Source organism: Thermobia domestica, chromosome 8, assembly GCF_964235325.1.
Source record: "Thermobia domestica chromosome 8, izTheDome1.hap1.1, whole genome shotgun sequence".
NCBI classification, from domain to species: Eukaryota; Metazoa; Arthropoda; class Insecta; order Zygentoma; family Lepismatidae; genus Thermobia; species Thermobia domestica.
Genome location: NC_137461.1, coordinates 127,782,578 through 127,810,454, shown reverse-complemented (window position 1 = coordinate 127,810,454; position 27,877 = coordinate 127,782,578). Strand labels below are relative to the sequence as shown.

The following is a 27,877-nucleotide window of genomic DNA, read 5'->3' as shown; positions in this document are numbered from 1 at the left end:
GAGTTTTTAACGGTGTAGAATACGTATGACCCCTTCATTTTTTAGCCTATTAATTTATATGGGGATTGATTTTTTCTGTCTTCTTTGAAATGTGCTGGAATTTTCATGATGTGATTTTATTAATTTCTTCTGCAAGTCCAGTTAAATGTCCCTTTGCTTTATCAGGGAGAATTTGCAGAATACAATAAATTTGATAGTACTTAAAATTATATTTGATTATTCAATATTAAAATCATATATTAACAAAACTTTTAATTATCACGAGGGCACTTAAATAGATTTGAGAACAAGATACGAGCAAAATAAAACCATTTCAATGCCAGTTCATTAAAAAAAAATTCCTCATATAAATCAATGGGTTAAGAAACAAAAATGGCATTGTGTATTTAACACCTTTAATGTTTTACCTGCATGATAGAAAAAAAATTATATATATATATATTATCCTCAACTGTTATATATTACTGAAAGACTTCTACAAATTAAAAGAGTTGCTTTAGACCTTAGTTACTAGCTTAAATATATGTATGTATATACAGTAAAAGAACATATCACTACTCTTTTTGAAAATACGAGTCTAACAAAATTACGGCAGTGAAAAGCATAACATAAGGAAACAGGAAGGAAAAAAAAAAAAAAAAAAACTGTAAATGGACACATTCACCTCTTGGCACCTGATGAGCTCAAGTGAAAAAACCTGTCACTAGACCTTCAGAAAAAATTACAATACAAACATCAACAGTAACCACTTTTTTTTGGCCATCTTCGTGTGCAGTCTTCAAGAATAAAGTTGCTACTCAAATAGTTCTGTTATACACAGAACGAAATAAGATATCGCAGTATAAAATGTTTTCACGTATGTCTTTGCATGTTACTTATGCAATTACGAATAATAAAAATGTCAAAGACCCTAGGATCATCATTTGTAAGGAGTTCTCGGAATTATTCACAATATTTTATTTGTTTATTTATTTTTAATAAAAGTTATTTGTTTTTGTTTTTCTTTGTTTATATCTAAGACACTTCACTGTTAACCATCCAATGGAGGACCAAGGTAGACCATTGATACTTCTGTGTTACCATACACTGCTGAAACAGAGGGATATAATCTCTTGTCGGGTAACCCTGCAAAAAGAGCCAAGAGAGAATTAATATCACAACTTACTGACATTATGCAAAACGAAGTCTGAATGTATGGTTTTGTTCAAAAAATCTTACCCATTCTGGAAAATCTTCAGTTTACCCACCTGATTTCATTTCTTTTTTCTTTCTTTCTTTTTTTCTTTTCTTTTTTTTAATGAAATGAGAATTTCTGCAATAGAAGTCATTAACAGATTTCAATAGTGAAGCTGACTTTTGAATGTGTAATTGTAAATATCTAAACAACTGAATTTAGTCATAACGAAGGAGCGACACTACTTGTAGTAAGATATTTAAAAAAATGAAATCTTTAAGTTTTACGTCCTACGATTATGCCAGCTAGGCTAAAGGAGACGGTGATGAGAAATGAATGAAATGGTGGAGTGAAGGAAGTGGGATGAAGCGGGAGAACCCTGAGAAAACCAACGTACACGGTGTTTGTCCACCATAAAGCTCACTTGGCGCGAGCTGGGATCGAATCATGCACCCTATGCACCAGAGGTAAACGCTCTACCACTGAGCTATCGCGGATCACTAAGGTATTTCAGTTGTTTGTCGTTTTTATGTTGCACTTCATATGTAACAGCAAGGCTGTAATCTCATGAAGAAACAGGAATCTGAACAACTCTGAACTTTTATCAAGGTTTGATCCGAGACCATGGGGAAAAGACTAGTGCACTGGTCATTAAGAAAAAAAAAAGCATCGAAAGTCCGAACTACAATAACCTATTTGAATGGCTGTTCGCAGCAGTAAACCTGATTAACATCAAAATGTGGTTATGGGGGGAAGAGTAGGTGAATCTAGCACCTAAGATTCAACTTCGTGATTTCTCGAGTATGAGGCAAGCACGTTGTATTGCATTATCCATTTCATTAGTAGGTAACGGAAAAAAAAAGAGAAAAAAAAAAAGCATTAAGAAGCTACACAGGAGCGGATGTGGAAAGTGACCTCAACTTAGTCATGACGAAGAGTAAGTTGAAATTTATGAAGCTCGGGGGAAAAAAATGGAAGACCTGATACCGACAAACTAAAGAACAAAGAAATTTAAGAAAGATATGTGAGAAAAGACACCACAAGAACCAATGAAGGAAAAAATGCACAAAGAATGGATATTCATAAAACATGTGCTGCTTACTACCGCAAAGAAAGGTCGCGTAGAAAAGATAGCACGGAAAGAATGGACCACTAAGGAAAGTCTGGACTTAACGGATAAGAAAAGAAAACTAAAGTACAACAATGAGGCTAAGACGGAGTATAAAAGAATAAGAAATCAGATCATTTATAAGTGCAGACTTGCCAAGGAGGAGTGGGTACAACAACGATGTGAAGAAATAGAAAAGAATATGAACACATGAAGAGTAGATGTGGCTTATTAGAAAGTGAAAATGAATTTGAAACCACGGAGACCAAAGATAAATGCACTAAAAGATAAGAAGGAAGATCCATGACTGAAGCTGGAGATAAAGTTTTAAAAAATGGGGAAAAAAATATTTAGAAAGGTTCTATGGAAGCGACAAGCAATTAAAGAATTAGAAAACATGGAGGAAACAGCAGAAGAGGCAAGAGGAGACTTTATACTCAGATCCGAGTACGACAAAACATTACAAAACCTAAAACACGGAAAATCTCCACGTGTAGATGAAATACCAGCACGAAGTGCGGGACAGGAAGTTCAGGACAGATTGTATAAATTAATTAACAACATTTATGAAGAAGTGCAGGTGCCTACAGACTTTCAGACCAGTAAAATAATGGCAGTACTAAAAACAGCACGTGCCGAGAAATGAGAGAATTACAGATCGATAAGCTTGGTTACGGATGCTTCAAAGATCTTGACAAAGATAATCTATAGAGGATTGGAATCCATGATGGAAGGAGTACCAGCAGATGAGCAGTCTGGTTTCAGGAAGGAAAAAAAAAAAAAAAAAAGAAAAGAAAAAGAAAAGAAAAGACAATGAAAAGGAAACAGGAACGAGGGAAGCATACTACCATTATAGACTGAAAGAGTGTGACGTCACATCCTTCTCGTTGCTATGGTGATCGCAGTTTTATTTTCTAAACAACATGGCCTAAGAACCTGAGTACAAAGCGAAAACAGTGACGTATTAACTTCTGGATTGCAAACATTAGATTAAAAGGAAAACTTGTAATGTAAAAAATATTTCCAATGAATGAAACTACGAAAAGATAGGAAAAGCAAGCAATTTGGTAAATAATATAATAAAATATGGCAAGCGTTGAAAGTGAAATGTTTCCTTTGATACCGTAGATTTTGTGTATTTATCTATATATTTGGAGGTTATATTAAGTGTCAAAATACTTAACTTGTTTATTATCGGATATTAAGCTTAAATAATTCTGGAAAATCTTTTTTAGTACCATCAGTATCACACATTACATTGCATATGTGTAGGGCTTCAGAATTAGTGTTTAAAACTTAACCGATCAGAAATCGGTCCAGACTGAAAATTCTCAGCACGTATATGGCTACAAGCCTAGTGTCCTCTTTAGTTTTGATTGTTTATTTGTTTGTTTTGTAGCCACTGTAACCATGCACTCATATTTTAAAGCGTGGGTGTAAGAAATCTGAATGCGCCAATATAATTAACATTATTTTCAAAGTAGATAGTGACTTTTCCTTGTAGACAAATCGTATTTTGTTCTAGTTTCATTGTGTCGACAGCTTGTCAGTCTCTACCTTAGAGTTTCTACATTGCGTATAATTGCTTTTGTTCATTATGGATTACGTGGTAATGACGCTAGCGTTTCTTATGCAATTTCTATCTTATCATTTTACGTAGAAATGTGGTCTCTGTAGAAGATTCCTTAGATGTTACTTCATGAATTACTGAATTTCACTCGTAAATTTTCTAAATAGTGACCCCATATTCTTAATCTGTACTTTTTCTTACTAATTTTACTTTATCTTCAAAATATTATACAATTGTCTAATTAACAATCTGTGATTATTAACAGCAGACTTAACAGTATTCCTTTCGATGTATTTGTTTAGAAAAAAACATGGCGATCACCATGGTAACGAGGAGGAAATGACGACATCACTATTTCAGTCTATTAAGAGTATTGCTAGAAGAAAGAATTCGAGTGGGAAGAGCAACTTACGTAGCATTTGTGGACCCGGAAAAAGCGTTTGATACTGTTGAACAGAATAAAATGTTCAAAATACTAAATGAAGCAGGAATAAACTATAAGGAGCTAAAAATAATATAACCTGTACAAAGAACGGAAGGCAACAATTGAGTTAGAAAAAGAGAGAGGAAAAGCAGCAATTCAGAAGTAGTTATATAAGGATGCTTATTGTCACCAACTTTGTTTAATCTCTACTGTGAAAAAGCATTAAAAGAAATCAAGGGCATTTACAGCATAGAAATAACGTTCATGAGAAGAAAATACATTCACTTAAGATTTGCGGACGACAGTAAGAAAAAATTAGGTCTAAACGGTATGCAACAAGTACTTAGCAACAAATTCAACATGAAAATTAAAAGAGGCTATGAGATGTGCTAGAAAACACACAAGAAAAATTATCAAAATAGGATCACCTAGTGGAAGAGTTATGTAACTTGTGGAGTAAAATAACGAGCATGGATGCGAAACATGGACACTAGAAGAAGAGCAAACACGGAGAATGGAAGCCTTTGAAATGTGATGCTACAGAAGAATGATGAAAATTAAATGGACGGACAAAATATCAAATGAGAGAGTATTGGAAATGGTAATAGAAAGAAGTATATTGAAGAATATTTCGAGAAGACGAGATGGGATGATTTGGCACATTATGAGACATGGAGGAATCACGTTAATATCTATATCTATGGAGGGAACTGCAGAAAGAAAATTACCTAGAGGAAGGCCGCGATTGATATATACGGACCAAATAATACAAGATATAAGGAAGAAAAGCTATAAAGAAATGAAAGTGGTCCAGGATACCGAAGAATGGAAACTTAAAACATAACAATCCAGAGATTTTGTGACCTGAGATGATGAGATGAATCAGTTTCCTCTTGCGAAATTATGACGCGAGTAATTGTACATGCCATGTTAAGAGCAAAGAGGACATTGCAGGGAATGTCTGAAATTGAAGTGTATTTCTATCATACATTTCAAATCTGAAACGAACAACAACTCCATTCCGTTCAAAAACTTAGTCTGAATAGATCAATGCTGGCATGTTGAGAAAACTATATATAGTTTCCGGTCGGTTTGGATCAAAATACATTAATAAACGGGGCATAAAGATTACATGCGCCATAGCTTTCTTTCAATACGATCGTTTCGGGACGACCTTGTACCGATTAGAGGCCTCACCATATATATACATGGTTGAAACAAGGAATTATGAGGCACTCATGTAAACGTTTTGGTTACCAGAATATACTTATTTGAAGATAGTGTGTGACAAGTTTTTTAAAACATACTCATTCCTTATGTTAACAGACTTAAATGGGGGCAATAGCCATGCAATGTTGCTGATTGTCCGAAATTTCAGACACTCAATCTGTAATGGCTAATATCTAATTACATTACAAAAGGATGAGGAAAAATATAGTACTGTAGTTCTAAACAGGTACACTGTCCAATATGGCAGTAAAAAACCTGGTACGTTGTAAACATACACTGCAATACAATAAATTCAACACTTCTAGTATAAAATCAGGAGCTGCAGTCTGAATCGAATGCTCTAGATCTTTTTATTGCCTTTGAAGTCCGTTAAACCGTGAGATGAGTGTGGATAAATGAAACATTGTAACAGTATGGATTGGCATGAATTTTTAAATCAACCCTCGTATTTCCCCAGCCTCAATTCTTAGAAATGAAAACAGCCAGCGAACAGTTGGAAGAGAACAATGCTTAGGAATTTGTCACCCAAAAGGTACCTCACTTCTCCAGACAGTCTTGCCTCCTCCCGTCAGTCCATATTAAGAAGAAAAATTTTTGCTACCCTCGAAAGAAACGCCCACGCACAAGTCCTCATGACGATGACAGATCTTTACGTGACAATGTGAAGTCTATCAATAATCGTCGATTATACAACTTATTGGAATAATCAGTGTTTTTAATGTGATTTCTATTAACTTATAAACCATTCATTATATATATTATTAGCAATATAATAACGTAAAAGGTTAATGTTTTCTACGAACTATATTGTAGTTTAGTCAGTGTATTCTTGCGCTGTGATCTGGCAACGATGAGGAGCGCAGGAGAGCATTACTCACTCTGGCAAGATAGGAGTCATCGGGTGAGAGAGGACATTCTCTTTTTCGATATGTAAAGGGCAGAAGAAGAATACTTACTCGTTATGTAAAGGTCAACGTTTGTATGTGTTAGTACTTCTTACACAAACGAAGACATTTACGTTCTCAAAATGTGAAGAAAAATGTGTGTTTTCCTAGCCACCATGTGAAGTACAAGGTACCAAGTTTCTGTCTTCACTTAAAGTATAGACATACGTAAAGTTTCAGTGTCTAACTTCTAAAATAATGCAAAATAATTTATGGAACACAACGTTCGAATTTGAACAAACAAATTAGTGTCTTTTCACATACTAGTGAATAATGAAAACCACATTAAAATCAACGAAGAAACTTCTCTTTGATTCATCGTGCATTGCCGAAATGAAATCATCGAGTTATCATCTTCAAGTGACAATACAAACGAAATCTTCCTCATGAACGCGTATGGATGTTCTTCGTTACGTCTGCCGGAATCGTCGTACGCGGTCCGTGCCGTTCCGAAACCTTTGGGCCAATTTTTTTCTTTTTTTGAGTGAAATGTTATACTAATATAAAAATATTAGTACTGTTCCAAATCACATGTAGTGTAACCCACATAGTGCAGAATAATACAAAGCTATTTACAATCCTTGTTATTTTTTCTAAAAATGATCATAGTGCTAATCAGATGCGTTTAGTAAATTTTTTTCTTTTCTTAGCGCTTCAAATGTGCATAAGTTAAAGTGTATGCGGCATAAAGTGTTTATTAACAGGTAAGGTATTTCTAAACAGTGGAGAACAAACATTACTTTCGTCTCCCACTATCCATCTGGCGTAAATCATGCATTGCCACCCCACTTTGTATTCTCTTATAGGCAGCGGACAGCATATCTTGGAGCTGACGCAACAGTGATGGTGGGTATACGGCTCATGCCTCTGATGTTTAACGCTCGAATCCCAGGACCGTAGGAGTGAGAATGTTTGTTTACTTACCAGTTCTTTATTGGATCTGCTAGTCTTTTACGAATGAATGGTGTTCTTAAGAAGACTCCAAAAGAGATCCATGGTTCGAATCCCAGTATTATTATATCTGGCTTTCGTCACGTAAACAAACTCCTCTTATATCTGTCGCTCCGAACAGGAACAGTACATCTTATAACATTTGCTTTGTTAGTTGTGTCTTTTAAAGTTTCCCTGAACAGTATCAACCACTTACTCCGTTGCCTTTTCTACCAGGTTAAATGAAAGGAAATAAAATTTTCTTTAACGTCGCACAATCATGCCATTTAGGCTAAACGAAATGGATGACTGATGGAAGGAAATAATCGAAAAAATACATATTTTGTGCTCTCCCACCGAGAATCGAACCAAGAACCACATACATCAGGGGAGGCGCGCTAGCCACTAGATCAGCGGGGAGAGCTCGCACCAGGTTAAGTCTCATATGAAGATCGAAACACTACAGTTTGCACTTTACGTACAAGGGTTCTAAACTGAAATAAAACTTCTTGATAAACTGCGCGTTTATGTAAAAAAATTTCTCAGGAGACTTATTGATTCTTTTAGCCTCGTGAAAAATGCCGCAGAATAAATAGTTGAAACTGTCCAGGAAATTTCACGAAATTAAAAACATATTACACTTATACTCTTCGGCTAATACTAGCATAAAATAGTCTATATACACAAGAGGCTGAAAACAGTATAGTTTCCACGAAAGTATCAAGAAATGCAGATTTCTTAATTGTTGACAAATTGCGTTAAAAATATAGACACAATCTTTTTATACTGGTACTCTTAACTCCATAATAATAACATTGCATTAACTTATATCAAATAAACTAAGAAATATTCCCCCTTGCCACATCTATAAATGTACAAATCGTAATCTTATAACCATTCACGTCATCACATTAAAAAAAAAAAAAAAAAAAAAAAAAAAGTATATCTGATATTTAGGGTAAAATACATTGGAATAACATACAAAAGGTTTTCAAATAAATAACATTACATTTTCCCCTATGCACTGTACAGTTACAATTTTAGACTCCTATAAAAATGTTTCGTCACAATCAGAAAACAACGAAAATAAAAATACTGGGTGGTTAACTGACTAACAACACAATTTGAGACATAACTTCTGTTGTTAAAACATCCGCTCAAATAAAGCTTTATCTAAAATTATCAATGACTACTTAGGTGCCTGTGAGGATCTAGTTCAGACAGCAACAGTTACTGCAGTCATATCTTTCAGAGATAACACTTCACTTAATACTTATGTACGCCATCACATATCAAAACTCTATTAAATTTAACCCAACAATATTCTCTAAGTTTGAATAGGCTATCAAAATCTTATTCCTATACGAAATTCTTCCAATGGTACTGACAAGTAAAGGGTCCAAATGGATGAATCGATTTGCGGGATGAGACATAGTGAGCCTGATAGAGGATGTGAAAATGTGTATATGTGCAAAGTTATAGCGGCTGAGCGCCATAAGAAACAGAGGGGGAGAGAGTCAAAGTTGGAGGAGAAGGGTATGCTGTGTTATTGAAATACATCAAATAAACTGTTGAATCCTAAAAATAGTGAAAAATAGGCAATGCAAACGGTGATAGTTTCACATATTGGCAAAAGAAGAATGGGTAGAGTAGATTACGAACCTCTGCCGCCATCTTGAAATCCGCCATTTTGAAATATGTGATATTTTTTGAAATGGAAAGGTAGTCATGTGATATATCAATTAGGACCAGCGTGTTCTCAAAATGTCAATTATGAACTTTATTGATCATTATCTGCACTTACTTTGAAAATTTAAGATCATCTTTATAGTTATTTACGAAAATCTAGGACACTGATTCTAGTATGTTGAAAGTTTGGATTTTCACAAAAACACATGAGGTGGCTTTCTCGAGTGTGTATGATGTTACATTATGTTTGATCGGTTTGTTTGAAATATGAAGCCTTCGTTATTGTGACAATGTTGGTTCGCGAGTTCGGAACTTGCAATGATGATCCGTCGTCGGAGGACAAAATAATCGTGTCCTGTGCCAACACTGTCACAATAATCGAAGGATTTATATTTCATACAAACCGATCAAACGTATTGCGGCACGATATACACTCGAGAAAGCCACCTCACCCGATAACTTATTTTCCGCTACAACTGCATTGCTATATTCGACTGCAGAGTCCACTTTTCATTTAGATATCATGTGCAACACTCATCCCAAGTTGCTATTGCTTACGAAAGTGGACAAAGAAAGATGACTAAAAAATATAACAAGTAGTAAAAAATATAGTGGTTTACGTACAGTGCGTAATAATTGCATTCCGATCTATCAGATTTTATTTTTATGTTATGGTCTATATTACTAAGTATGTCATTTAACAAAATGTAGCTATATAAACTCCACACTGTTTTCGACCAAAAGCGCAAGAAATAAACAAACAAAAAAGTGAAAGCAGTTCTTTCAGACCGGAACAGTTCTTTTCGGCACTATATTTAGCAAATTGGAAGTAATATCATAAATAATAATGTAATAATACACAACTTGGATATCAAATTTCACTGTTAATTTTCTTGACAGTAGATATGTTTAACGTACATGTGTTTTTGTGAAAATCCAAACTTTCAACATACTAGTATCAGTGTTCAAGATTTTCGTAAATAACTATAAAGATGATCTTAAATCTTCAAAGTAAGTGCAGATAAGGATCAATAAAGTTCATAATTGACATTTTGAGAACACGCTGGCCGTAATTGATATATCACATATTTCAAAATGGCAGATTTCAAGATGGCGGCGGAGGCTCGTGATCTACTCTGCCCATTCTTCTTTTGCCAATATGTGAAACTACCACCGTTTGCATTGTCTATTTTTCACTATTTTTAGAATTCAACAGTTTATTTGGTGTATTTCAATAACATAGCATAGCCCTTCCCCACCAACTTTGACTCCCTCCTCTCCATTTCTTATGACACTCAGCCGCTATAACTTTGCACATACACATACTTACTTTCACATCCCCTATCAGGCGCACTATGTCTCATCCCGCAACTCGATTCAGCCATTTGGACCCTATACTTGTGAGAAATGAAATTACTTTTTTAAAAAATAATAATAAAATCAAGTAAAAAATAAGGCCATAAGAGAAGTACACTCACCTCTAAACGCCACACCGAGGAACTCGTAATTTTTTTCGAACGATAGCGTATTATCATCACAATCCAATATTACCCTTATTCTTTCGCCCACCTGAAGGAAGAAAAATAGACATAGTAACTGAAAAGTCACAGCAAAATACATATATTAAATATTGTATTCTATATGTATAGTAATAATAAAATTCACATCATAGTAGGGTTGTTGGAATTCTTCCTAGTCCAAAACCCACAAGACCCCCCTCTCTCTATATATATATATATTGCGGTTACGCTATGAGTTATCTATGATCTACATAGAACGGGACGTACGCAAGAGGTGTCATAGCAATAACCAAAACTTTCTTAATAATCTAGACATCGATAAGTTGTACACCAATAAATTCGTGATTAATCATTTCGGTTGAAATAAAAGAATAGGATCTGTGGGGAATGTTTTTAATGTGTGTAGTTTTGATCAGTAGCGTCTATTTGAAACTTCCCAAGCACTGACTCATGACTAGGCATTGACAAATATTAACAGGTACATACCTTTTCTTATTGATGTAGTCTAGATGAGCAATATGATCCACACTAGTGACTAGGTGTTCCTCCTGATGGATTTTCGAAGCTACTACCCCGACTTTGGAAGAGCCCAGTAGTTTTGTTACTCCACTCGAGACGAGGTTATGGAACTTCCTGTACTCGTGGTGGAATACGTAAAGACGTAAACCTCTGAAATTCACTTCTGTCATCATATTTGTCAATGCATAGATCTTACGTGTTGAATTGTGAAAGCTAGCTGACTTCAGTGCTTGGCAATGATTTCAAAGACGGAATTACATAGCAGTTTTACAGATAAAGAATTCATTAATTAAACAGAATTTGATTTTTGAAATATCCATAATTTCCTTTCGCTGTTCGTTGAATGTCCTTTGAAGAATATTGAACTAAAATTACAATCACGGACAAAGTTTAACGATGATATCGATGAGCGTCCGTGACAATATATATAAAAAGAAAGAAAACTTCAAAACGGATTGAAATAATAAAATTAACATGTTCATAATTACTTTCTTCAAACGTGTTTCTTAGTACACGCTTAATCTCAGAATTGGCTTAAATTATGTATTTATTAAAAGATCAGCACAAGAGCAGAATACCAGTAGATCATACGTAACGAATTTTGTTTACGCTCGATCAAATTAGCTTTAACAGTGTTCAATCTAGTATATAAAATGAAAATGGTCTTGTTTCTGATCGCATCACGAGGAAACGGTTGAAACGTTTGAAATGGATTTTTGGATGTAGTTATCATTTACCTCGAACTGGGTTTTTAGCATGTTACTTTTATTAAAATACTATTCTAAGGGAGGGAACGGAAGCTTAAAAACTATGCGTAAGTCTTAATATCTCACGATCCTGCCAAGGTAGGAAGATGAAACTTGGTATACAAACTACTCATTAAAAATACGAGGGAAGATTAGGAACTAAGGCTACAAGGCCGATATTTCTAGTCTCGTCTATTATAGAGGAATGAGGAGTAGTGTGCAGTAATTTTAATACATGGAGTTGGCAACTTTGCAGAGTTTCAGCCACCCGTCATCTACAGCGCTAGTTGTAGATAAACACAAATGGTGACGCGTTTGAAAAACTGGTCTCGCGAAGAAGTCCGCTCAGTTATTCGATTTCTGAAGGCGAAACGTGAAACCGCGGCTGAAATTCACCGGCAGTTCCGCAGAGGTTTACGGAGAGACTGCAATGTCTTGTCAGCATGTCACAGAACTTCTTATCGAGGACGTCATCTTCCTTCACGACAACGCACGCCTGCATACAGCCTAGAAGACTACCATGCTATTGAAGCTGTTTCGTTGGGACATCATCGACCATCCTTCCTACAGCCCGAATCTCACTCCACGCGACTTTCACTTCTTCCCGTACTTGAAGGAGCACCTAGGAAGCCGTCGCTTCGCTTCAGACGAAGAGGTGAAATACTCTGTGACAATGTGGCTGAACACGTAAGGCCACAATTTTTACCAGGAGGGAATCTTCAAAATCATCCCACGATACAAGTGCCTCAACCGATATGGAGACTATGTCGAAAAATAAAATAACGTATGTCCATCTGTTGGCTGTATTGGTTGTATTAAATAATATATACACTTTTCACTGCAGGCTTGTAACCTTAATTTCTGATTACCTTTCGTACAGTGGACCAATGTTCTAGTGTTCTAGTGTTTTTTTGAGAATTTCCCTTTTAAAGGGGGTATTTTCTATAATTTCTTTCTTGATTTTGATAACGATGACACCTGTTGTTTCTGATAACATTATGGAGAAACGGTTGAAGAGTTTAAAATTGGTTAGTACCTACCTTCAGATTAATTTTTATTATGTTACTTTGATTAAAAGTGCATCCTAATGGAATTAGAGGGGGTTCAAAAGCCAGCAAAGATACAGTATCTCATGAGCCCGTTAAATTAAAAAGACGAAACTCTGTATATAAACTCATCATTAAAATAAGGAGTCTTTCCCCGATTTTGGAAATTTACGTTTCAAGGAGAGAAGGTGGTCATTTTCTATAATTTCTTTTTTCATACGTAAATCGATGTTGCCTGTTGTTTGTGATCGCGTGGAAACGATTGAACAGTTTGAAGTGTTTTTGAACACAGTCAGTATCTACCTCAAGCTTGTTTTTACTAATGTAACTTTGCTCAAAGGGCGTTCCTAAGGGAAAGGGGGGTTCAAAATTTATGCCAACAACAGGATATCTTATGGAGTTTTTATTATTACACATTCATTGATATGCGTATCTTAAGGAAGGAGAGGAGAAGCTAGTATTTTCCAGGAACCTAATTCTTCCTGTGAAAAGAAGAGCATTTCAGTTAGTCTGCAATAAGCAGTAGTGCAACTACAGTTTCTTTGTTTTCGTATACATACTTGTGTACTAGTACAAGTAAATAATAAAGTTTCTTTCCCCATATATCAGTTAATTAGAAATTGAAAACACTTCACTTGAAGGAAATTAGTAAAAATATACCTCGATCGTTTGAACACTAATGCCAATCAAATCCTGGAACTCCCGAATTCTTCTTGTGTATCTGATGGTGTATGTAATGTATAATACGATTATCGTCTGTTACAAAGGCCCTTTTATAGCAAAATCTAATGCAAGAAAGCAAATTGGCAATTTGGAATAAGAATTTAAAAAAATGAATTTCCAACATTTCAGTTCTTTCAAAGGAAAGACTACATTTTTTATTTATTTATTTTTAAAAACAACATCCATTTAATAAAGCTGTTTTTTATCTCTGGCTCCTGAATTTCACGTACTATACCAGTATATGAGGGAAACTAAAGAAATCTTCAGTCCGGAATGTTGGCTCAAAGATGTGAATCCTACGTATAATAGGGGATTTTATTCCCGTTCTATGTTATATAGAATTACCCATCTTTTTGTTACTGTATACAATTGTCTACTTCTTTCTTTCTAGAAATCGAAATATAAGCGAGTGTCAATGATGCAAAGGGTGACGTCTTACAAAACATGGATCCCTTGTGCTACATTTCTTTTTCGTTTTAAGTTCAATATCTAACGATTACGCACCGAGGTTAAGAAAGACGATGATGATGAGATGGATGATAATGGTGACATGAAACTGGGAGGAAACGGGAGCTGGGAACGATCCCACAGGGCCCACTTGGTGGGAGCTGAAATCGAATCAGGACTCAGCTCCAGAAGTCACTGCGACTCCACAAAGGAGTTCCGTAGTTTCATGTGTACAATAGAATAGGAATACTAAAACAGTATTTCAAGTAGGAATATGGCTTTAAATATAGGTACAAAATTTAATAAAACCCAATTCTGCAATAAAACTCACTGGGCTAGGTTTTTAAAAAAGCCCTGTGGTTTCATAACCTTGCATCAGAAACAACATAAAACAGTTGAAAAAACATTTACATCTATAAGATGTAAAAAAGACAATATTTCGAATGCTCGCTTGGTCTAGATTCGAGTTAAATCACTTTGAAAAAAAAAAAAAAAAAATGGCCATTCGCCTCAGATAGTGACACCTTCGGTATCACAATAATTATAGGTATTTCGTCATCGCTAACCGATCACCTCCCACAAACACAGAAGCTTATATCGTTTATTAGCTTAAAATGGATAACATATACTATCAAGACGAAGTGGATAGCTAAGGATGCATATAGAAGCTTCTCTGTTTGCGGCAGATGATCTGCTAGCGATGACGGAATACCTATAATTATTGTGATGCCTAAGGTATCATTACCTGAGGCGAACGGTCCTTTTTTTTTTTTCACTGTGATTTAACTCGAATATAAACAAAACAAACATTCGAAACATTGGCAAAAAAAAAAAAAAAAAAAAAAAAAACTTATAGGCGCATGTGTATAGTTGAAGTTTATCCCCTTCCAGTATACCTTCTACCACGTACTTGTTTCAGTATACAATTTATTTCCAGACAATGCTACCAGTAGTTCCTCTTCACCTTTCTAACTACTATTTACTTCATTATCATTTCCAGTGCTTTATCACTCGTTTACTTCGACTCATCATCCACGTATCAACGGTTTCTAAGACTTTTCCGTTGCTTTTGCTTAATATCTGTATTTCCCGTAAAATACAATTCTCAATACGGAATATTCGACGAGTCTTTTTCTTAACTTCATTCAAGGACCCATAAAATAGATTTTCCTTTCTCCTATATCCTCCTGCTATTCCCACACTTCTTTCTCTTGTGCATCCGTACTTATGTCATGTCTTCACTAGTAATATTATCTAGCTACGAAAAACTAGTCACTTATTCTACTTCCTGGTCTCTGACTTTTATACTGATTTATTCCGATTAAAACTGCTTTTGTCTTTTTAAAGAAAGCAGTGATGATCAATTACCGGAGCGAAAAATCAGAAAATGACCAAAAAGTTATATATGTTTTGCCATAATTCACAAGGTTTGATTTGCTTTCCCGTAAAAATGTACATATTATGCTTTGCCATCCTCGTATAAATGTACTAACAAATAAGCAAACAAATGTTAAATACATTGGAGAAAGGCAACATTCTTGTCCAACTCTCCTTTAGTATCTTCGGTCCTTCCACCTCAACCAGTCTTTTTTTAATAACTCCCATCAACTCCCAGTTCACTCGAACAGATCCATATCAATGCATATCCTTGCCTATAATCTTTTTACGTAAGTCCACACTATTTATTGTGCTCTTACCCTCCTAAATCCAATCTATCCCCCCTCTACTTCCTCACTTGTTCTCCAACATTCGAAGCGTAATTTTTGCTGATATGGAAGTATAATAGTTCTATAGTCCTCACATTTTGTCAGATTCGATTTCTTAACCCCACGGTACCATTGTTGTATTTAGGTCACACCTCGTTTTAAAGTGTCAGAACAATTCTTTCTTACTCTTGATCCCCAAATTCTTCATGAACTTGATTGGTATCTTATCTAGCACTGTTGTCTTTCCATTCATCATCTCGGATTTGACTTCCTCAAAGTATAACAAGCTATCTTAATGAATATAAAACAGAAATTATAAACATATTATTATCTTAATAATAATAAGATTGAGGTAGATGCGTGGAATTCCGTACAACTATTGGAAATCTAGCAATATGCGAAGTTAAACTGAAAATGTATATAGGAAACTATCTAGAGCATTCTTTTAGTATGTACACTAAAAGCCATAATTACCGAAACACTGCTTCTTGCAACATACTAAACTTTCTTTCATTTTCATTTGTAGATAGTATAATACTGTGGGGTAATTCCCTGATGCTCCAACTGTTTTCAAATGATAAAAAAGAAAAAAAGAAAAAACGTAAAAGCAAAAAAAAAAAAAAAAAAAAAATTACACGATACTATTATTTAGACCATTTTCAAAGGAGATGCAAATCATGACAGTTCCCTCTATGTATATTTATACCTGTCTTATGTACGTTAAAGACGATCAGGATATTATTGGTTACCACAACAATATTCATTCATATAATATTAGACATAAAGTGAACACAAAATTTTACTTTTATTAGTAATATACATTCTATCATATCATTAACAGGGTGTCTATTAAAATTCCAAAATGAAATTTCGTGACTTTTTCGTGAACTTTTCTTTACCAAATCATAAAATTTTCTAACATTTGGAAGAGCGAATTTGGGTGCGAATTAGGCCGAATTTTCATCCATGCGATAAAACTTATTTTGCTTGCGGTTTGGTAGCGTCTAAAGCCGACCATACACATTTTTGGTGGTGAATTTTGACGTTTTATAGAACAAATTTTTTCAATCTGTACTTACATTTGCACAGTTAATAAAAATCGTGACCCAAAAGTTAAATTTCGTGACTTTCATGACTTTCGTGACCGATAGACACCCTGATTAAGTATGCACTACATTGTCGGTTCATGGCTACAAATGATGTGCCAAGGACTTCGGAAAAGTATAGGAATCTTTCTTCGTAAATAATTCTAATCAATAAACTTGAAGAAAATCGTAAAGTACAACTTTCGTATCCTCTGGATATAGTTGTTTCAAAGTTGAGGACACCTACTGCAATATATGGTATTTAATGAAAATAAAATATTCTATCCTACTGTATACATTCCTCCATGGACTGAATTTACATTTGTATCATAAACCGAAATACATAAATAAAAGAAAAACAACGTTACAAATGATGGGTTTCACACTTATCTACTTTTACTTCTCGAAGAGAAATGGATACTAAAAAATTAAGAGATTAAGACATAATATTGAACCTTCCATGAATAAAATTATGTTTATTTCAATACTGAGGGGAAGCCAATTAAGACACTTTCCTAAATCTGCACAATCTACTACTACGCCATTTGTACACTATGATCTTAATATAAAGACCATTAAATAAGAAATAGAACAAAAATATAATAACACTAAAAAAAAAAAAAAAATAAAATAAAATAAAAATAAAATAAAAATAGCTCAGAGAACACAAATGTGCCGTTAACTTCTCTTAATATATTTATTTTTCAATCCTACTCGATTTGTGGCGTAATTTTCGGCAAGGCGCCTATTTGACATGAGACAACCCTAAAGGCCGTAGGGTGGGATATTTTTTTCTCACAGTAGCCCTTCCCCCTTAGGATACACATTTCAATGAAACTGTAATAATAAAATTCCATAACATACTTTAATTTTGATATAAATCTTGAAACATCCTACTCTCATAGAACATAAACTTTAATTGATGTAACTTGAGATGGACACTATGTTCCAAAACTTGATTTCAAGCGGATTACACGTTTTCCCGACCCCGAAAACTATGTATTTCTCACTATTGTTGGTCATTTTGGAAGACTTGCTCTTAATCGATTAAAAAAATTAAAACGATTAAATTAATCAATTAAATCTTCCAGGAGTTACTTTTCAACTGATAATCATTATAAAATTATTTAACGATTAAAAAAAATCAATCGTTACTTCTTTTCTCTCAAATTGTACATGAGCTGGATATTCTATTTTTAAAAAAGTAGTTTTTGCTGCTAACTTCAAACGCCTCATGACCGTTTCCATGGCAGTAGTTTGCAAGTTTATCATTGTAAACATCTTGACCTCAATTTGCTTCGAAGTCTGTGTCAACGTCCCCATTTTTCAAAGGAGGGTTAACCAATTGCTTTCAATAGTTCTTCGTTTGGCATGCCAAAGAGACTTTTCGAACAAGAAAGATCTCCTCTTATTGTTGACCGTGCTGTTCGAGGTTTACTCCCTCCATAATTTTTGTACGTTTCTTTATAGTGAAGTGGCCATGATTTAGACCCATGTTCTATAATTTCAAACTACTATCAAAGAATAGAACAACAGCGGCTAATATAAAGAGTGCAATATAAATATCATTGTCGCTTGCTAAAAAGATAAAATAATATGACATGTCAAATTTACTGACAAAGTGTCTACTATATTCTCAATACATATTGTCTATTGTTGTTGCTATAAATCTTCTTTCTCTCAGACTTTAATAGTTCTTATAATATACACTCTTACTTTATCAAATAGTCAAACAAAGAGAAGTAATTCAAGCTTACAAACAGAAGCCTCGTTATTGCGTTGTTCTGAACACGTAAGTATATGACATAAATTTAGTACTTGTAATGATTTCTTTTAGCACTCGAAAAAACAAAACTGCTGAGTAGCTTGGCGGAGAGCATGGTTATTTTTCTGTTCAATACACAAGTAGAATATCCGGCAAGAGTGCTTAGAAAAAAAGTGGCTAGAAACTAATCAAATTGCAGATCTCTTTTCAGAGAGTAGCTGCTTAATATGCTTAATGAACAATACACATAGTAAAGAATATTGGAAATCTAGAAAGTAAATAAGTAGTACTTCCAAGATGTTTTTAAGTAAATTAGCAGGCTGTTCTGGGTTTTTCTTGGTTCAGAAATTTGTGAGCATAGTTTTTGACGTGAAAACTTCGGTCATTTACATTCTTGTATCTGATATACTTATCATTTGGTGAGGACAGGGTAGTTGCCCACAGGCAGGTTTTACGGCACAGGATGTGCCCATCAGAATGTTTGGAGGACATAATTTTTCATTGAAAATGATACAATCAAACTGGAAATGGTAAAGATTTGAGTAAAATAACCACCAGCAAAGCGTCCTGTCCCTTGCAAATTCCCAAGCTGGCTGATATTCTCGTACTTGCCTAAATTTGGGCTTAAATGTCATCGGGGTGGGCACTTAACATCTTCGCTAATCCAAAAACTATGGATTCGACACCAATTCGGTCATATTAGACGTTTTATTTTATTTTTCTCCCCTTCTCACAGTCCATGCTGATGAAGTTGAATCTGAACTTTAACGATACCGAGAATGTGACTATTCATTTCAATGACACCGAAATCTATAGATTCGATACTAATATCGGTCGTTTTCTATTATCTTCACATATCACACACTCCTACCTTCTATGGGTGCTAACGCGGGATGTCAATTCTTGACGAGAACCTGAACTGCATCAGGGGTGTCAATGTTTATCTCAGTGACCTCGAAAACTATGGATTTGACACTAATATCCATTATTTCCGATCATTTTTATAGGTCATCCTGCTAGGAAGTATAACCATTTGTGTGTGTTAACCAAGTTTGGTTAAAATCTCTTCAGGTTTTCCAGAGTTATGCTGCATCTACATACATACATGCATGAGGTATAGGAGTAGCCAAGGTGAAGTGATATTTTAAAATTTCACTATTTGCTGTTTCCGGTAGGCCTCCTCATTTCATTCATGTTATTCCTCTTGCAATCGGGGAAAAGGATTAGTTTATGAGTTAGTCAAAATTAAGTAGATTAGTATGTCAGTCTTCTGATGGGTGATAAACTGTACACAGAAACACTTTATTATGAGCGTACCGGTAAGTTTTTTTTTTGGGGGGGGGGAGGGAGGGAGGTTAAAGTAATCAGCGCTATGAAATGCCTACAATAATATATTATTAACAAAAATGTTCTAAAACGTTTTAGCAACATTCTATCCTCTGCAAACACACTTTCCAACTTACAAAAGAATATACAAAAGAAAAGTATATTTTTGAAATTTGGCAGGTATTCACTTGGAACATACCACTAAATAAAACATAATACAATTCTGTTTCCACCTTACTAGTTAGAAGTATACGTGCACTCGTTGTTAGTGACAATTTCTAGGGTTTTTATTATTATTATTCACTCACCACTACGTTCTGTCAGAAGCAAACAAATTATAGGCTTTAGGAATAAATCTGACATGTGATGACTAATGTTGGTAATTGACTAAATGTCGAAATTTTCAATGGGAGCTTCTATCATCTTCAAAAGGTATTTTCTTAAAGCATCTACACAAACTCATCACATCATATGTGTATCGTTGTGGTACCGCAAGAGAATGATAAATTTCGAAAAAGTTTCAACAACTCAAAATGTATTACTACACAAAACTAGGTGGGTACCCCAAATGGGTTCGAGGGTACCTACTTTCGGAATTATTTTAATATTTTGAAATATATGTCTGAAAAATGTTGTAAAGAACGTTACTCATATTTGTGTATCGAAAACAGCAACTCGGTATTCTTTATGGTTACCGAAATATTGGGAAATAAAGAGCGACACCATAGGATGTGGGGTTTACATATTACATGGTGCAATTTCAAAAAATTACTTTCTAAGACATAACAACCACCTCAAAAGCCGGTTTCAATTCAAAACGCACACATCCTCTTATGGCGTTTGGGGGTACCATGCGGTTCGCAAAACTCCCGTTTTTAAACATTTTCAAAATATTGCTTTAAAAAGTGTTAAAGAACATTTTAGGTATGTATCGACCGAAAACTACACGTCGCTACATCTAACGGTTAGCGAAATATGGGGAAATCAAGAGCGACACCATATGTATATCGGGTTTGCGTACCAGACGGTACAATTTCGAAAAATTACTGATTCCTAATAACAGCTCCAAGAGCACTTGTAATATAAAACAAACGTACATTCCTATGGGGTTTGTGGGTTCCATGGAGTTCGTGAAACTCCCATTTTTAAATATATCCAAAATATAACTTAACAAAGTTGTGAAGAACGTTACAGACGGATTACTTAACGGTTACAGAGAAACGATTAAATAAAAATGGCACCATAGGGGTTTGGGGTTTGCGTACTAGACGGTACCATTTCGAAAGATTAATTACTAAGGCCCAACAACAACTTCCAATGCAGCTCCAGTTGAAAACAAATGTAAACTGCTATGGAATTTGGGCATACCGTGGGGCTTGTACAACTACTAACATATTTCCAAAATTTGTCTTAAACGTTTTGAAGAAGGCTGCAAACATGCGTCCAACGAAAACTAGAACTCGATATGTCTAACTGTTAACAGCAGTATATATCAGTTACGTATGTCTTAACTGCTATCAAAATATCAAATAAAGAGAGGCATCATATAGTTATGAGAGTTTTCGTGTTATATGGTAAAATTTCCGAAACCGGTCATGGAAGGTTAAGAAGTACTCCAGAAGCAATTTCAACCAAAGTAATCAGGTATCTGTATGAAATTTTAGAATATCATGAGGTCTTCCAAGCTTGTGAAAATAAATCTTTATATTTTTAAAGAGTGATAGAAATATGTGTTTACCCAAAACTTCCAGCTGGTATACCTAAAGACTAGAGAGACACTGTGAGAGATTAAGTGCTTATTAATCTCCCATGATCGGTTTCAGAAATTTTACAATCTAATACCAAAATCCCGTAACTGTATGGTGTCTCTCTTTATTTGACAATAACCTGATAGACTTAAACATACCGAGTTCTAGTTTTCGTTGGTCACATATCTGCAACGTACTTCAGAACTTTGTTAAGACATGTTTTGGAAATATGTATAAATTAGTAATTGGACAAATCCCATGGTACGCCCAAACCCCATAGCTGTGTAAATCTGTTTCCAATTGGAACTGATCTGGCAGTAGTTGTTAAGCCTTAGCAATTAATTTTTCGAAATTGTACTGTCTAGTAAGCATACCACACACTTCTATGATGTCGTTTTTATTTAATCGTTCTTTCCCACTGTTAGATATTCCGACTTTCTGTTTTCGATAAATACATACTTGTAACGTTCTTCAGAACTCTGTTTCAGTCATGTTTTGAAAATATTTAAAAATAAAAATTTTGTGAACCTCATAGATCCCCCAAACTCCATAGGGATGTACCTTTGTTTTAGATTATACGTGCTCTTAAAATTGTTGTTAGTGCTCAGTAATTAATTTTTCAAAACTGTAATGTCTAATACATAAACCTCATATATCTATGGTGTCGCTCTTTATCTCCCCACATTTCGGTAACCATAAGGTGTACCGAGTTGCGGGTTTCGGTAAAGAGATATCAGTAACGTTCTTTACAACATTTTGGAGACATCTATTTCAAAATATTTAAAAATGCAGAAATCAGGTACCCTATGTTAAGCCTGAACCACATTGAGGTACCCACTTACTTTTGCGTAGTAAATCTCTTTGAATTGTTGTTAGGCTTCAATAAATATTTTTACGAAATTCAATTTGTATATATATTTTTTTCATTACCAGAAGAACGTTTTAGCTTTCATACTTCTATACTACAATGATGGATGCTCTGTGTTTGTTAGACGCTTTAACAGGGTGCCCACTAAAATTCCAAAATGAAATTTCGTGACCTTTTCTTTACCAAACCATAAACTTTTGTAACATTCAAAAACTAATAACAGTATCTATATTCTTCAGCTCTTATATTTATCTTATCTCTACTTTCAAAGGCTGTTCCCTGGAGCGATAAAAACTTGGTGTCTTCTCACAGTTGAATAAACTGGTTAGACAAACTGCATAGGTGGTTTCGGCGATTTGCATCGCCACTGCTAAATGATGCTAGCTGAAGCACAGTCTCAAGAGCGAATTTGAATGTGAATTAGGCTGAATTTTTATGCATGCGATAGAAGCGTGCTTTGCTTGCGATTTGGTAGCTTCTAAAGCCGACAATACACATTTTTGGCGGTGAATATTGACGTTTCATACAATAAAATTTTTCAGTCTGTCCTTATATTCGTACAGATAAAAGAAATCGTGACCATAAAGCTAAATTTCGTGACTTTGAAGACCGTTTTCTGATTTCATGACTTTCGTGACTGATAGATACACTATTTAAGAAACCACCACTGAAAACAACCCAAGAGTTCCATTGAAAATTTCGGCAATTACTAAATAACAGATGCTATACGAAGATTAGACCACGTCCGCAACGCAGAACAACAGGTGACGGTGCAACAATGTCGTCAAAAGAAAATACAGGTTGCAGAAAGATGGGCTAACATCTAGACGAAATTACTGCCTCAGAAAGATAGTCTACTCTCTACATAAAAATTATTGTTATAGAAAGATTTTCTTCTCCGTAAATAGAACACAATTCAGAACAATTCAACGTATAATGATAACATACGGATACGCTTGAGAGGCTCCAAAGGGAAAGGTAAGCGATACGTACAGTCGCCAATGCTACAGTACATCCAGCCGAGTCGAGACTCTAGCAGACAGCCGTCCGGTGGCGGGATACTTGCTGAGATATTGCGCATTGCTTGGTAGCGCTGCCGTCGTGCTTAAAATGTGATTGTGATACTTAGAAAATGGCTACTCAGGACGATATGCAGAAGCTGGGGTCTCATGACTAATAACTCTGTAGCCAGTGATTTTTCGTTTGAAGAGATTGGCATAACTATGTTGTCTTACATGCAGATAAATGGATCACCTGATGCTTACAAGGGAAACAGGAAATTTTTGACAATTTCAAGCTTGTTTCTGGAGACAAATTTATGTCTAAAGAGGTCACATTCAAAGTTATAAGAAGGATTCAAGGAGATTAAATGATTCATTGCAATGTTTTCATGATGTTAAAAAAAAGTACCTGTAATTCTTTTTGAGTAAATATGTTGGGATTTTTTGATTGGTTACTTATTCAGTTATTATACAGTGCTATAAGCTCCCGGTATATTTCTCAATAAATAACTAAATAAATATTTAACTAACTAACTAACTAAATAAATAAATAAATAAAAAGTTTAGTAAAATAGAATTGTAAAAACTTTTATGCGTTTGAAAATTTTAGGTTATAATGTTATTATGCCATTAAAAAAATACTTGCAGAAATGTGGATTTTACGCAAGTCGTCGCAGAAAGTTGAAGAACGTTCTACTTTTGGGGTCCACGTGAATAAATAAATAAACCATAAAGCTTAATTCTTGCAGAATATCAGCCACATTGTAACACATTATTTTCGAACTCTCTGAAACGGATCACTACACACTTTCACTTGATTTATCATTTCTAGAAATTCACTGAAACTGTACGTACTATGTTGATGCTTTTACAACCTGAGTTCAATATAATGAAATATATCTACCGCAATATTCAAAGAGTGAAAATTGTGACTGAGACGGGAATCGGTCTCGGGTTCCCGTCTTACCGTTTCGACGTGAAAACAATACTATATACATTTTCCTAAACCACATATACTAGACACAATGGCAAAAATTAAATTTGCATAACACGGCTATAATTTCTATGAGCTTTACTTAGTGTCTCTTCAAAAATTAAATAAATCCGCAAAGAACTTAGAAGATAAATTAATGTGTCTACTTCCAAGTGCCAGTAAAAACTACTACAGTTTCAACTTGAAACAATCTCTAGTAATCTGATAATTAAATACCCACGAAATTATCACTATTTTGCTTATGGGCAACAACTTAAAAAACTAGATGTCCGCACGATTACAAATGTTTACTTGGACTAAACTTCGTATAAGTCTGCTATCTTTTTAATTTCCAAAATTTTCAATGAAAACTCCCATCTTCCTCAGCGGCGTTTTCTTAAAACATTTAATGTGATAATTTTTCTGTAGATGTTTTAAGAAAACGTCGATAGTGAAATGGAAGTTTGCATTGAAAAGTTTAGCAATTACTAAATAACAGATAACACCAAGATTAGTCCAAGTGAATGTTTAAAAAATATTATGCAGACATATGCTAAACTTCTAAAGTATGCGAAAGAATAACATTTCCTCCAAAGTGGCTACAGTACGGAGAGTAGAAAGTAATGGTAGAGTTGTCACTCAGCTTTACTACTCGCTTCGATACATATTTCAGATTCGGGCCGTAAAAATCATGAACAATAATTCTACTTCTAAAGCCGACAATGACGTCGTATTTTTCTAGGAATTGTTAATGGTTATGTCGGACAGAGGGGAGCCAAAACTAGGTAAAGACCCAGATGTTTACATAAAAAATCAGTTCATGTTACGGAAGGGTAATAGATGTGAGAGTAATCTGTGATGATAGTGCAGTGTAAAAGCGCTGTGTTGAATGGAGAAGTGGGAATCGAAAGGAATAAAAATTATTGAAAAGTCATAAGCTGTCTGTGCACACACAATCAATTGAAAGTAGGTGACGTTGGGGTAAGTGACTTATTCCGGTAATTGGAAAGAGAAAGGAGCATATGAAAGCATATTTTGGCGGAATATTTATTCAGATGATCAAGAAAGGAAAACAATATAGTACACAAATTCCTGGAAGTTGCGGCAAATCTATACAAACCGTGAAGATAAGTATAAACATAGTTACATTCAAACAATAAAAATAAACTAACCTAACCTAACCTTACCTAACCAACATTTTTTTGTAATTGCTCTGGCCCCGCTCAGGTCGAGTACACTAATCCTCGGAAGCTGCGGCCACTATATATAAACAGTGAAGTTAAAGCAAGACATAAGTTACATTCAAATGACAAACCTAAACTAACACTACCTAACCAAAATTGGCTATTATTTAGCTTTCGCGAGGCAGCTTTTTCAAATACTTTTTTGCGATCTTCTATTCCGATGCGGTCGTTTTATGGTTTCAGGATCCATAGTATAAGTAGTAGTAGTAGTAGTAGTAGTAGGGACGGGTTAGAAGCCCCGCAGCGGTGCGTTGGGTTTTATTCTCGACATAAAATGGGCAATCACTTCCACTTACTTTTACAGAAACTGCGGTTTCTACAGATACTCAACTGTCTTCAAAAAATGGTGTACGATACTTCCTTGACTACTTGAACATCACTATCAATTAATTTCTTCTGTAAATTATCTAGTTTTTTGCCACTTTTGGCCCCTTAATACTAAACAGTGACCCCAAAATTACTATATAAGAGAAGAATTATTTTTTTTGTAAAAAAATGCTGGCCCCCGTAAGTCCGACATATGCCATTGTTAATAGGGCTATTACTGGAGCGACACTTTCTGCGTGTGTTGGAAATCCAATATGATTTTGTTATGAATAAGTAACTTAATATATTAAAGTACGTTAGTAATATGATATGTTAGTACAAGTATCATGTGTTTCTTCACCTATTCAATAAAGTACGGTACCAATAATACACATACGAGGCTTAAGAAATTGACCTCAAATATGTACACACACACCTGTATTTATAAACCAGTCTTCCTTTATAAGCATACCCACTATCGCTAACGCGCCTTCTACCAAACACCCGAACGCTAGATTTGTCGTTCCTCGAACGGTACTATATGCATAGTTAGCTAGTAATAACTAGCACCTAGTATACGTTGGTGCGTTTTTCGCACTCCCACTTGCAAGCTACTGTCTTCGTTGCCAGGAATTATAACTAAACAAGTCTTAAGGAAAGTGAAACGAAGAGTGCAGCCCTATCTACTAGGGAAGCATCACACCTTAATATTTTACCACTGTTTACATTCGTAATAGAAGGTTAGGTTAAGCTGATATATTTAGCTCGCTTCCTCATGTCTATTTAAACATTAACAATTACCTTAAGATACCTGTAGTGCTATCTCGAGAATGAAAACTCCGTTGTCGTAGCTGCTACTGGCCACATAGGCCTATTACTCCTAAACTGACACTTACAAAGGTAAATGACCTACCAATTCAGAACCAAATATTACTGCGGCACCAAATTCCACACACGATTCAACGATTCACGTAACACTTATTTACCACTATTTGTTGTAGAGTAAGGAAAACAACCAAACCTACAATGATTACACACACCTGATATTTAGGTGCATTATTTAATAAAGGGTAGTTCCCTTGAGAATCCCCATTATGAAGTAAATGGTTGTCCACTAAGTTCCAACCCCAACTTTGATCATCGGAACCTAATAGTGCAACATAACCATGACACTGTAAAGGTGCCTCTTTGGTAGCTATGCCTATAACAGCAACAGTTCCTAGTGGTCCTTCCCATATCACTTCCCATGCATGTCTGCCATGTCTAAAACCTATTTTTCCACGCGCAGCGTCAGTACTTTGCGCCACTGGATTCCTATGTAACGTAAATCCATTAGGCTTTATATACACATTTCTTGAGCAGTCATTCGGGTTCCACGCGTGATAAAATGCTCTCAATTTCGCTTTATATGTCGGCACAGACGACAATAAATCCGACTTGAGTGCTTCTTCAGCCAATTTCCGAACACAGTGTAACCTCCACACATCATTATTTTCATCGTTCAAAAATTTGTACCACTTTTTACATACTAGTGAACAGTTCCTGAGATCATGAAGGTCCAAATATGAAAATATAACTTCTAAAACATTGTCTGGCAGCGTCGCTGCTACTTCCTCTACCATTTTGCCGGTCTGCATCGAATTAAAGAGCTGAATAAGGAACGTAGGAATGGAATAGCCAATGATACGAGAATAAGAAAATGAATTTCCGGTCCATTTATGCTTTTCCTTTGTATATAAACAAGGAACCGACACGTGATGAGGCCTAACCAATCACCTGTATAGC

At 35.0% G+C, this 27,877-nt stretch overlaps 1 protein-coding gene across 1 annotated transcript; it reads right to left on the bottom strand.

Annotated features, from left to right (window-relative positions):
* Positions 1–114: 114 nt before the first annotated feature.
* On the bottom strand, positions 115–27,855 carry Fsn (F-box synaptic protein). Its single transcript, XM_081768989.1, has 3 exons — positions 27,133–27,855; positions 10,548–10,638; positions 115–1,125 (listed from the first exon to the last, which is right to left on the bottom strand). The coding sequence occupies exons 1-3, from the start codon at positions 27,727–27,729 to the stop codon at positions 1,031–1,033; spliced, it is 783 nt and encodes a 260-aa protein (XP_081625115.1). The 5' UTR covers positions 27,730–27,855; the 3' UTR covers positions 115–1,030.
* Between the last annotated feature and the right edge of the window lie 22 nt (positions 27,856–27,877).